The sequence below is a fragment of the Elephas maximus genome, chromosome 21 (genome assembly GCF_024166365.1).
Source record: "Elephas maximus indicus isolate mEleMax1 chromosome 21, mEleMax1 primary haplotype, whole genome shotgun sequence".
NCBI lineage: Eukaryota > Metazoa > Chordata > Mammalia > Proboscidea > Elephantidae > Elephas > Elephas maximus.
In genome coordinates this window covers 36,041,256-36,054,382 of record NC_064839.1, presented here as the reverse complement: position 1 = coordinate 36,054,382, position 13,127 = coordinate 36,041,256, and the positions used below count along the sequence as shown (strand labels likewise).

Sequence of the window (13,127 nt, the reverse complement as noted above, 5' to 3'; positions counted from 1 at the left end):
GCTTTCGACATGCCTTCCTCACTAAGTTTAATGATTTCTAGCTTTTTATTTGAAGCGAGAAACGTGAACTCTCACTCAAACACTTAGAGGCCACCATAGGGTTATTAATTGGCATAATTTCGATATTGATGTGTCTCAGGGAATAGGGAGGCCCAAGGAGAGGGAGAGAGAGGAATGACTGGTCGGTGGAGCAGTCAGAACACACACAATATTTATTAAGTTTGTCATCTTATATGGGTGCAGTTCATGCTGCTCAAAAACAATGACAACAGTAACATCAAAGATCACTGATCACAGACCACCATAACATATATAATAATAATGAAAAAGTTTGAAATATTGTGAGAATTATCAAAATGTGACACAGAGACACAAAGTTGGCACATGCTGTTGGTAAAATGGCACCCACAGACTTGCTTGACTCAGGGTTGCCACAAATCTTCAATTTCACAGTATCCGTGAAGCACAATAAAAGGAGGTATGCCTGTATTATGTCTCCAGCAAGAATGTATGAAGGCAGGAGCTATATCCCAGCCACTAAAGGAGTACTGGCCCATAAAAGTCCTCTTTAAATGAGTTGTTGAATGAATAGATTTCAGTCACATTTATTGAGCACTGAACTCGTTGCTGTTACAGTGTAGGACTGATTTTTTTAAGACACATTAAAAAGTCTGAAATATATTATCCTAAGTCAGGTAAGTCGCTATAAGTTGGAATCAACTCAATGGCAGTGGATTTTTTTTTTTTGAGGAGGGGGTTGAGTCAGGTAAGAAGAGGAGTTCCAGAAAGGGGGGACTATCAGCAATGCCAAATACTACAGTGAAATTTAGAAGGCAGAGAAATGAAAACCAAAATTAAAAAAAAAAAAAAGATATCATATTAGAAAATTAGAAAGAGCTTCCAACTACACAATTTCAAGCAGGGATGGTAAGGTAAAAACCATTGGCTCCAGAGGTTGAAGTGACTAAGCTGCTAGAAAAGCCCATACGGTTCTTTGTGGAAGAAGGATTTGGGCAGTTCCTCAAGGTTTGACCCCGCCCACATCTCCTTGGCTGGGCCTGTGGTGTAGGCGCGCATGCTCGCAGGTACTCCTCAGTCGGGAGATGCAGGCCAGGCCGCCAGGAGGCGCCGCTGAGTCGCAGCTGCTCTTCCGGTTCCCAGAGGCCTGGAAAGGGAAGCAGGGGCCGACTTGAACTCATTGCGCATGCACTATCGGTGCTGGCTCGACCAAGATGGCTCCGGTAGAGCACGTTGTGGCAGACGCCGGGGCTTTCCTGCGGGACGCGGCTCTGCAGGTACGGAGGGCTCCTGCCGAGAGGAGCGGAGTGTGGGCCGGCGGCTGCTGAAGGAGGGCGTAAAGGCAGGCGGGGGATTGCGTGGTGCGGGTGGATCTGAGCTGGGCCCATCTCTCCGCAGGACATCGGGAAGAATATCTATACCATCCGGGAGGTGGTCAGCGAGATTCGGGACAAGGCCACGCGCAGGCGGCTCGCTGTCTTGCCCTATGAGCTGCGTTTCAAGGAGCCCTTTCCGGAGTACATACGGCTGGGTGAGTGCCTCTGCCCCAGCGTTGACGGGAAGTCGGGCCCCAGGGCGCAGACCAGACCGGACCTGCTCCGCTGCGAGTTGGGGTCTGGCTCCGTCATCAGCAGTTGATTTAGAAACAACACGTTCTGGGAGATCGTGGCGAGAGAGAGGTTCCGGGCGTCAGCCAGGCTTGAGCTCAAGGCTAGGCCTTGGCAGTTACTAGCTATGTGTTCTCCGGCCTGTCATTCAGACTGTAGGTCTCGGTCTCTTCATCTGTTAAGTGGGAATAAAAGGTAGCCAGAATGCTTCTTAGAAGTAAGGATGGCATACCTTGGGCGTGTTATCAGGAGGGACCCGTCCTTGGAGGACATCATGCTTGGTAAAAGAGGAGGACCCTCCACGAGATGGATTGACACAGTGGCTGCAACAGTGGGCTCAAGCATAGCGACCATTGTGAGGACGGTTTCATGCTGTCGTGCACAGGGTCACTCATGAATCGGAACTGACTCCATAGCATCTGACGGAAACAACGCACCTCAGAGGTTAAATGAGGCATAACTCAGCATAATGTGTAGCACTTTGTAAGCACTCAATAAATTTGTTTCAATTCAAGATGAAAGAAACCAAATCTGTTACTCTTGCCTACTTTCCACTACATCATCCCCATAGGGTGATGATGGTTTTGGAAAAGCCAGCCAGCCTTAAGCCAGAAAAAGGCTTTTTAGGCCTTAAACTAGGCCTGAAAGAAAACTATAAACAAGTGTCCCTCAGCTTAGGGGTCAGTGTTGTCTTGTTAGGGATCAAGATGGTTATACCCAGGAAAGTTCCTTAGTGGTTGGAAATATTTTAGGGGCTAGAGGCTATTAGTGGAGATATTGTTACCGAGTCAGTCTCTGACTTTGAGGCTCTGCAGGAGAAAGACCTGGTGATCTGCTTCCATAAAGATTATTGCCAAGAAAACCCTGTGCCACAGTTCTGATGTCACACGGGGTCGCTGTGAGTCAGAAACAGCTGCAGGGCACCCCACAACAACAGTGGCTTTCTCCACCAACTTACTGGCTTTGTAATCTTTGACAAGTTATTTAACTTTTCTGAGTAAATATTAATAGTACTTCATGGGATTTCACTGAAAAACGAATTAATTTGTAAAGCTTTTAACACAGTGCTTAATACGTAGTAAGTGCCCAGCGAAAGTAAGTGAAAACTTCTTCCTGTTACTGTGTCAGAAAATTTGGTTGTGATTATTGTCTATGTCTCAGAAGAATAACAATAACATCTGGCATTTGCTATATGTTAAGCGTGGACATGAAGAAAATCCTGGTGGCGCAGTGGTTAAGAGTTCGGCTGCTAACCAAAAGGTTGGCAGTTCAAATCCACCAGGTGCTCCTTGGAAACCCTATGGAGTAGTTCTGCTCTGTCCTATAGAGTCACTGTGAGTCGGATTCAACTTGACGGCAACAAGTTAAGCATGGACGTGGGTTTTTCTTTTTTTAAAAAAACAATACTTGTTAACAAAGCAACGGAGTATTTTTGTTTTATTATAGTCTGCAATGGTTATCGGTTGAATTAACTTCCCATAATGTTTTGGAATCTGCTCATCAGTCTATTAACCTGGATTGATATACTTAGAACAAAGAAGCTTAGAAACTGTTGTGTTCCTTCACCAGCACTTGATAAGAATGTCACAGTAAACCTAACAGGCATAGATCTTTGTGGTAGAGAATACAGAATTCTCAACTATGACTAGAAAAAGTTCAAGAAGTAGATGAAAATGTTAGAAGTAGAAGTTTTTCTTGAAAATTTATCCTTTCTCAGTTCTTGTCCTGTTTTCATTGTGGTTATTTAAGGCCATAGGAGCCCTGGTGGTGCAGTGGTTAAGTGCTCAGCTGCTAGCTGAAAGGTTGCTGGTTCGAATCTACCCAGCTGCTCCACAGAAGAAAAGACCTGGCAATCTGCTCTGTAAAGATTACAGCCAAGAAAACCGTAGGGGCAGTTTTACTCTGTCACATGGGGTCACTGTGAGTTGGAATCGACTCAGCGGCACCCAAAAGTGTTCAAGACTGTATGACTTTTTGCCTCTAACTGAAGTTGAGAATCTTTTGTTTACAGTGACCGAGTTTTCAAAGAAAACTGGAGACTATCCCAGCCTCTCTGCCACAGATATCCAAGTACTGGCGCTCACCTACCAGTTGGAAGCAGAATTTGTTGGGGTGTCCCACCTAAAACAAGAACCAGAAAAGGTAAATCAGGAAGCTATTTTTTTTTTTAACTTTCTTGTGGAAAATATCAGATATTCAAAAGTAGAGGGCATAGTATGGTGAACCCATTGTCCCTATCCACAGTTACCAAAAAAACTCGTGGCTAAATCTGTATTTGTGTGTACCTGCCTTCAGCCCCAAGTACTTTGAACCTCAGACATAACATTATGGCACCAATAAATATTTCAGGGTGTATCTCTAAAGATAAGGATTCTTTTCAAATTACCCACAAAATCACTATTACTCCTAAGCAAAATTAATAGTAATTCCTTAATGTCATCAAATATGCAGTCAGTGTTCCCATTTCCTGATTATTTTATAATTTTTTTTAACAGTTTGTTTGAATTTGAATTGGAGTCCAAATAAGGGATTGGCGAACGTGTCTCTTTGGATCTGTAGATTCCCAGGAAGGGTTGTTTAAATTTGAAAAAATGCAGAAAGAAAGTAAAAATTGCCTATGTCCCCCCTTAATTTTTTTAATGTAGAAAGTTCTTTCTGGAAGTTAGAAAGAAGTAAACATTAAGTGCTTTCCTTTTTTTTTTTAAACCCGTGTACACTCAGAACTCTGGGTTCCTGTTGTGCTTTTAGGGACCCAACTTAGTTAGGCTGAGGAGGCTGATGGATTTGTGCCTGGGACTCTAGCTGGCTGTATTTTCCACGCCAGACAGTTTTGACTTGATAAATAATAAACTGATAAAACCCAGTTTCGAGTTGTGTTGACAGTTGTGTGATCTCCTCTGCCTAGAGTCAGAACTTCGGTGGACTCATGTACCTGTGCTCATTGGAACTGCCCTCACTTGTTTCAACCAGGTTCAGAGTCCTTTATTCAAAGACTCTAAACATGATGCTTAAAACATACTTCTGTGTGTTGATAGAAAGTTTGTCGGGGAGAATATTTTTATGTAGACTCCAACTTTGTGACTGACCACTGTGTAACTAGTAGCTGATCTTCCATTTGGCATCCGTCTCTCCATAATGACTAAAAATTGCCCTTCTCTTCAGCCTTTTTGGCAGGAGTTAGATATTTTGTATCAAAAGCTTTAAGATGACATATTCTCTGTCCCAACAATTCCACTCTTAGGTACTCATCCTAAGGATATAATCAAAGATACTTTCAAGTTTTACAATTAACAATTTTCATTACAATTTTATGTGTAATGGTGTGAAGCAAACGTCCCAGAGTGGTTGTCCAGTGGTGATGGGATCACTGAATGTTGTTTTTTTCTATTTTGTTAATAATTTCCAATTTTTTAAGCAAGTAAAGTTTTTTACTTCATTAACGAGGAGGAAATACTTTTATTTTTATTTGTGAATTACCCTTCCATGTTCAATTTGCAAGCTGTATTTTCTTGCTTAGAGTTGTCATTTTTGTTCGTTTTAGGTTAAAGTAAGTTCATCTGTTCAGCATCCAGAAACTCCTCTGCTCATTTCTGGTTTCCATATGCCTTCAAAGGTAATTCCTTCCACAAGCCATGCTGTCACATTCTTTTTCTGCCATTTGTCATACCGCCACGGTTTATCTGTTTACAGTGAACCAGACTTTCACTGTACCTGGACTAATGTCGTAGTTTATCAGCCCTGTCAATCTGACTTATGTGTCATACATGTTTTCATCTGTACCCTCTCCATTTTCATTTCATTTTTTTTTCATAATCATTTCTTTTAATCTCAGCTTAAACCCCCACCAGAAAAAGTAGATCACGAACACCCAGCCAGTGAGCCTGAAAACCTGGAATTCAGTTCCTTCATGTTCTGGAGAAACCCTTTACCTAATATTGATGGTGAACTCCAGGAGCTGTTGGTAAGGCCTTGATTCTTGATCTCCTGGTGACAACACAGTAGCTTCTCCCTGCTGCTCCTGTGGGCTGGGAGTTTATGAATTCTTCCTGTTTCAGCTTGACAAAGGGGGGAGTGTGCCAGGTGAGGAGGAGGAAGAGGAAGAAGAAAATGGATTTGAAGAAAGGAAAGACGAAGACAGTGACGATGATGGGGGTGGGTGGATAACCCCCAGCAACATCAAGCAGATCCACCAGGAGTTAGAACAGTGTCGTGTCCCAAATGACGTGCGAGTTGGCTGCGTGACAACAGACTTTGCCATGCAGGTGAGGGGTTGAATGGGCACGGACTGGCCCTGGGCTGTGTGTCATACCCGTCATCGGCAGTGGTCGCTTGGAGGTTGAGGATTGTATACAGAGCTGTGTGTAAGCTTCTGGTTCCAGAAACCTTACCTGTGCCCTTTGGTAATTTTTAATTTTGGTTGGAGGCTAGAGAATACAATTTTTAACGTTTAACATTCATGATTTGTTGATGCCTTTCCATATGTATAACTTTCTATACTCATTTAGGTACTTAGAGAAATAGAGAAGGTTTCCAGCCCAGAAATAAGTATGTTTGCCTTGACAAAATAATTGTGTCTGTAGTTAATGAGTAGAGTTAATGAGGGGCCTTGGCACTTGAGATGAGGGAGAAACCTGGGTCCTTGTCCTAGTTCACACATTGTAAGACGCATCCTAAAGCTTACTTTTCCTTAGCAAAAGCCCTTTATGAGCGGAACCAGGTTTGTGAGGTTCCCTTGAGTGTAGTTGTAAAATTAACATTAAAAGCAAGTTTAGTTTTGCCGTGAGTTCAGTTGTGCTTTCCCTTGTTGGTTGTAGAATGTTCTGCTACAGATGGGGCTGCACGTGCTGGCGGTGAATGGCATGCTGATCCGAGAGGCCCGGAGCTACGTCCTGCGCTGCCATGGCTGTTTCAAGTGCGCAGCAAGTATTCTGCACCCCTCTGTCTAGCATGCTCTTCTCTCCCTAACCCTCCCATGAGCTTTTTCAGAAAGAACACTGCATTATATACACATACTCCCTCCGTCTCATCATTCCTTCTGTCAGCTGGGCTCTGCCCTTACCAAGGCACTGAAACCCCCGGGACAGGTCACCAGTGACCTTTCACTTGACAAATCCAGGGGATGTTTTCAGTCTTTAAATTAATGGCATTGGGTTAGGGATCTGGGTTCTGGAACAAAAGAGCTGTCATCCTTTAGAGATTCACATTGAACTGTTAATGAATGGGATGCTGTCTGGGATTTGCTTGGAAATAATACACAAGTGGGGGGAATGGATGGAGGTAGAAATGAAATGAGATTGGCCATGAATTGATATTTGTCAAAGCTGGGTGTTGGTTACAGAGGGATTCCTTGTGGTCTTTGGCCTACTGTAGTCTATGTTTGAAATTTTTTATTTAAAAAAAGTAGTGGACTACTTGGGTTCCAATCCAGTTTCTGTCCTCTACTGCGTGTGGTTTTACAAAAGTTACTTAACATTTCTGTGGTTCAGATTCTTCTTAAAGTTGAGAAGGTTGTGAGGAACTAGGGAGATAATTGTATAAAGGTTTTGCTTGGTGTCTGGCACAGAGGCGCGCTCATTCAGGAGAACTGTTGGATTGTGAGGCGCTCTCTGCTCTTCCGTCTGTTTTCTGGCTCTTGAACTGGTTCTCTCTGTGAGGGCTGGTGTTCCACTAGAGACCCTCTGGTTGGATGGAAGAACACCGACCTCACTACAGCCTTGCTGTTCGAGTGTGGCCCTGGGAACTTGTGCTGGTGGCTTCCAGCCATCCCATGGACTCGGTCTGGATTTCGTGGCCATTGTGCAGGTTGTCTAGTGGACCCTCCTCACTGTGGAGGGCTGTGTAAAACGTTTGGGAAGCAGCCAGGTGTATTACTGGGTCCCTAGTGCTATCCCACTGGGTAGAATCGTCTGGAACCATGTTCCCCTGTGGGCTTAAAAAAAACAGTGACTAACTAGAAAAAAAAAAAAAAAATGGGCTCAAAGGGCTTTTTTTTTTTTCTTTTCTTTTCTTTTTGGCCCTGCCTACCATTATCTGCAGTCCTGCCAGTGACTTACGAGTGAGGAAACAGCCACTCCTCAAAGCTGCCTCTGCGTTCTTGGTCCTTCTGTTTCTTAGTGCTTAAATTTAGATGCACCAGGCTTATGACAGTAAACCCCCTTTCCTTATAAGATACCGCCACCCCGCGATTGTCCTTTGTTTCAAAAGCCCCGCGTTCCCCAAATTAACATTCAATGTCAGGTACACTTGGAAGTGTTCTCCCAATTTAACATTCAGTGTCAGGTACACTTAGAAGTGTTCTCCCGTCCAGTGAGATTAGCCCCAAAGCTTGAACAGTTTCTTGTATAGGATAATTGGTTCCAAGCACTTACATAGAGCCCCTTCATTCACTTTCAGAGACTTGGAGAGAAGGAATTTGGCTTTTCCAGCAGGTTGACACAGCTCTTACCTTGTGACCATTGGGAATTCACAGAAAACTCAGGACAGGAAGCAGCAGCTTTTCCTGCCCAGGGTCCACCATTGGGACTGGAGGGGAGGGAAGAGGGCCAAGGCGTTGGGGTCTCCCCTCAGCACCCACGCCCAATTCCAGTATTGCAGCTTTTATGGTGTCTTCTATGTAATGTGTTAATAAATTCTTGGCACCTCCAGAGCTACTTCCTGGTTAACACCCAGGCTGACATTTGGGGACAGGTCATTAGAGCTGTAAAAATACGTCCCTTGAGAAAGCACAGCAGTATTAAGAGCATTGTTTTCTGGAGCCAGACTGCCTGGGCTTGTGTCTGCCACTCAGCAAGCAGTCTTATCTTACCTCAGTTTCCCAGTTTGTAAAATGGGGATAGTACCAACCTCATGGGATTTTTTTTTTTATGTTAAACTTATAGAATGATACTTGACATTCAGTAATGTGACAACATTCAGCTTGTTTTCACATTTACTTATTTGCTCGTTGTGTCATTTACTGTAGCCCTCAGAGAAATGCTCGTTCCTTCAGCCTGAGGCCACCTCTGTACTGCATGTGCCTGATGGTTCAGCCTTTCCCCTGTTTCCAGTTGTTTTCTCCTCTGAGGCCTGTGACTTGCCTCTGCTCTGGGGATGGGGTTTGTTCCTGTGGGTCCATTACAGACCATCTCCTTTTGTGTTTCCCAGGACAACATCTGACATGAACCGAGTGTTCTGTTCTCATTGTGGAAACAAAACCTTGAAGAAAGTGTCTGTGACGGTCAGCGACAATGGCACCCTGCATATGCACTTTTCCCATAACCCTAAGGTGCTGAACCCTCGGGGCCTCCGGGTGAGTGTCGTCTATCTCCAACTCCCCAACAGCAGGACCTAATTTTGGGAAAGTGGAACCTTTTAATGCCAGAATCAAGATTAACAGAGAGGACCAAAAACCCCAATCATTCCTATAGGGTAACTATTCCAAACCCAAAACCCACTGCCGTCAAGTCAATTCCAACTCATAGCAACCCTATAGGACAGAGTAGAACTGCCCCATAGAGTTTCCAAGGAGCGCCTGGTGGATTTGAACTGCCAGCCTCTTGGTTAGCAGCTGTAGCACTTAACCACTATGCCACCAGCCTATTAAGAGGCTGTAAATAAGGCACCGACAGAGATGGGGAAAGTGTACAAGATAGCTTCCATGTGAGTTTCTTGAGGGGTCTGCGATCTAATGAGAAATAACCAGTAATTCCAGATAGTAAATGATAATGGCAAAATGTGTGGGGTTCAAGAAGAGGGAAATTGTTGGAACATGGTGGAGGTTGGATTTGTGCAGGGGTCTAAAGGATGGGCAGGATTTCTAGAAGTTCTGAACCAGAGGGGTAGGATGAAGACTGGAGAGACAAGTGAGAGCCAAGGTGTAGCTGATCTTGGGGACAAGATTTTTTTTTAAACTCTTATTTTGAAATAATTTTAGATGTATAGAAAAGTTGCAAAAATAGTACAAAAAATTCCTGTTTACCATTCACCTAGATTCCCCAATGTTAATCATTCTCTCCGTGTGTGTATGTGTGTGTGTGTTTCTGAACTGTTTGAGAGTGAGTTGCACACATGATGCACCTTTACCAGTAAATACCTTGGTATGTAGAGTATTTCCTAAAACAAGGACTTTATCCTAGGACTACAGTATAGTTGTCAAAATCAAGAAGTTTAATCTGTAGACCTTATTCAAACTTTGCCAGTTGTCCCTCAGATTTCCTTCATAGCAAAAGGGGTTTCTGTGTGTGTGTCTGTGTCTGGTATCCAGTTTAGGGTCACATGTTGCATTTAACTGTCATGTCTCTTTTAAACTAATCTGTGAGTGGAAACCCTGGTGGTGTAGCGGTTAAGTGCTGTGGCTGCTAAGCAGAGGGTCGGCAGTTCAAATCCAGCAGGCACTCCTTGGAAACTCTATGGGCCAGTTCTACTCTGTCCTATAGGGTCGCTATGAGTCGGAATCCACTCGATGGCACTGGGTTTGGTTTTTTGGTGGTTTAGTCTGTCAGTCTTGTCTTTTAGGACCTTGACATTTTTGTCTGAGGTATCCTTGTGATGAGACTCAGGCTGTGCGTTTTGAGCAGGAACACCCGGAAGGGAAGTTGTGTCCTCAGTGCATCATACCAGAGGGTACATGATGGTCAAGGGTCCGATTTACTAATGATATTAACTTTAATTACTTAGTTAAGGTGGTTTCTGCCAGAAATGTCCTCTGTAAAGTTATTATTTTTAATTAATAAATAACTTGTAGAAAGATACTTTGAGAATATATCATTCTCATCAAAACTCATTTATTAAAGTTGCCTGAATCAGTCATTACAATAATGGTTGCCAAATGGTGGCTTTCTAATTCCATCATTCCTTCTGTACTTAATAGTTGACATTCTAATGTAAGAGGGAGCTTTCCTTTTGTCCCTTTTTATTTATTCATTTACCTATGAGTGTGGACTTGTGGGTCCTTATTTTAGTCTACAGGCTGTGGTATATTACAGTCTTTATTTTGATACCCACATTGTTCCATGATTGGTCAGCGAGAGCCCTTTCAAGCTAACTTGTTTCCTTTTGACATGTTCCTATTATCTTTGAACACTTTCTCACTTTCGGACATAGTAACATGTCCCAGGCTCTTCAGTCTTCCCTGCCCCAGCACTGGAATCGGTTATTTCTCTAAGAAGCTCTGGTTCCTTTTATGGAGAATGGTTTTTAGAAGCAAAGATCTGGGCACTGGGTGTGCTCATAGTCCTGGGTATCCTTGTTCCTCAGCTCTCAGTAGACAGAGACAGGAAATATAAGTGATGTGTATAAGTACAAACATTAACATTATGTATTTTTATATATTAAATACATAAATTTGTAATTTCAATTTCAATCCAACGTCTCACAGGGTTTGTTCTGGTTCTCCCCTTTACCATATTTGTAATAGGTCTATCCTCCTCTTTTTCATAATTACTTATTTGCTCATTCCTAGAATATACATTGTTTTAGGATTGCTAACCTATACCAAAAAAAAAAAAAAGTTGCTGTCAAATCAGCTCTGACTCATGGCGACCCCACATGCATCCAAGTAGAACTGGGCTCCATTGGGTTTTCAGTGGCTGATTTTTCCAGAAGTAGACTGCCAGGCTTTTCTTCTGAAGAGCCTCTGGGCAACCAGACCATTGCAAAAATAGTAGAGTTCTGTATTGATACATAATTCTTTTTGTTTTTAGCTGGGGGTATAAAGTCAAAATATTGTGTTCAAATAGATTAGTTTGTTTTTTCCTTCAGTGTAATTAATTTTTTGAAATACAATTAAGTTCATTTTCTGTTTAGAAAGGCATTTTTTGGTGGAACATAAATTTAGAATTTTTATTTCTAAGTTCCTCATTTGCAACTTTGTGGCTATTACTGGTTAGGAAGATGCTCAGTTTTTAAAAATATATATGGGTTTAAAGAAAAAAGGTTGAGTAAATAATGACACAGGGTCTGCAGATAGGACAGAAATTGTGAAAGCAGGTCTGGAAATTTGGGGAATATCAGACAAAGGAGTTGAGTGTGTGTCAATGGAAGGGTGCCTTGTTGAAAAGAAAATTATCTGCTTGAGGTGAGTGGGGCAGGGGTGTGACTGGGTTGAATGTTTTCTATCAAGAGAGTTCCTATAGAGAAATCCAGGACCTGAGAGTGAGAAGATACTGAGGAGTACCTGTAAGCTGTTGGTGCCAGATGGGTAGATTGTCAGCCCCTCCATTCCTAGAATTTTATTTGATTCTTTTGTCACTGCGTTTCTCTGGAAAGCAGTAGGTTTACAAGACAACTCATAGGCAAGTGACTTGACCCCCTGAGCCTCAGTGTCCTCATCTGTGAGTTTAGGTGAAGCTCAAGTGGGAAGATGCATGCCAAGTACTTAGCACCTAGTGGGCAGCACATTACTGACACTGTTGTTGTCATCTGGCTGAATCGGGATCTGTAAGGTGAGTTTTGCTATAAGAGGATATGGCTATATATCAATGAATGTGGATCCCCATTCTTCTAACGGCCCTTCCTGTCTTATTTGCAGTATTCACTTCCCACTCCTAAGGGGGGCAAATATGCTGTCAACCCGCATCTAACTGAGGACCAACGCTTCCCTCAGCTGCGACTCTCCCGAAAGGCCAGGCAGAAAACCAACGTGTTTGCCCCTGACTACACAGCCGGGGTATCTCCCTTTGCAGAGAATGATATTTCCAGCCGATCAGCTACCTTACAGATCCGAGATGGCACCTTGGGGGCTGGGAGGAGACGGTTAAATCCCAACGCTTCCAGAAAGAAGTTTGTGAAGAAAAGGTGATTGGAAGCTCCCCCAGGCACACTGGATTGCTGCTGCTGTGGAGTTCCTGTGTCCCATTTCCCCAGCTGTATCCTCTCCAGAACCATCTGGATGAGAAGAGTAGGCTCAGCTTTCAGCTTACAGAGTGCCGCTTTGTGACATGCTGTGGTATGCCGGGTCTGTGGTGGGAGCGGGCAGCCCTGGCCCGTGAGCGTCCAGAGAGCTGGAGTTCTTGCCGCGTCAGGTGGAATTTGATACAAACAGAAGGACAATGTCCTGAACTTCAAAGAGGGAATTTCCAAATGATATTTTTCTAATAAATGTGGTTGCAAGCTTCTGTACATTTTTATGAAATAGCCTAATTTTTTGCTGGTTAGGTACTTGGAAAGCTAACATTTAAGGTGTATATCCAAGGAATAAGCATTTAGATTTATCTTTTTGCCAGAAAATATAATAAACCAAAAAATGAACCAGTTGCCGGGGAGTCGATTCTGACTCATGGAAACCCATGTGTGTCGGAGTAGAACTGTGCTCCATAGGGTTTTTCAAGGCTCTGAACAGATTGCCCAGCCTTTATTCTGAGGTACCTCTGAGTGAGTTTGGACCACCAACTTTGTGGTCCCCAAAAAATGTCCCTTGTCCCCATCCCCAGAACCTGTGAATGTGTTACCTTACATGTCAGAAGGGACTTTGCAGATGTGATTAAGGACCTTGTGATGGGAAGATTATCAGGTGGGTCAGTGTAA

General features: G+C 43.3%; 1 protein-coding gene across 1 annotated transcript; it reads left to right on the top strand.

The window, feature by feature from the left end:
- Positions 1–1,211: 1,211 nt before the first annotated feature.
- Positions 1,212–12,851, top strand: NOB1 (NIN1 (RPN12) binding protein 1 homolog). Its single transcript, XM_049864635.1, has 9 exons — positions 1,212–1,295; positions 1,417–1,549; positions 3,637–3,767; positions 5,167–5,238; positions 5,458–5,586; positions 5,681–5,887; positions 6,440–6,537; positions 8,769–8,913; positions 12,133–12,851. The coding sequence occupies exons 1-9, from the start codon at positions 1,233–1,235 to the stop codon at positions 12,400–12,402; spliced, it is 1,248 nt and encodes a 415-aa protein (XP_049720592.1). The 5' UTR covers positions 1,212–1,232; the 3' UTR covers positions 12,403–12,851.
- The last annotated feature ends 276 nt before the right edge of the window (positions 12,852–13,127 follow it).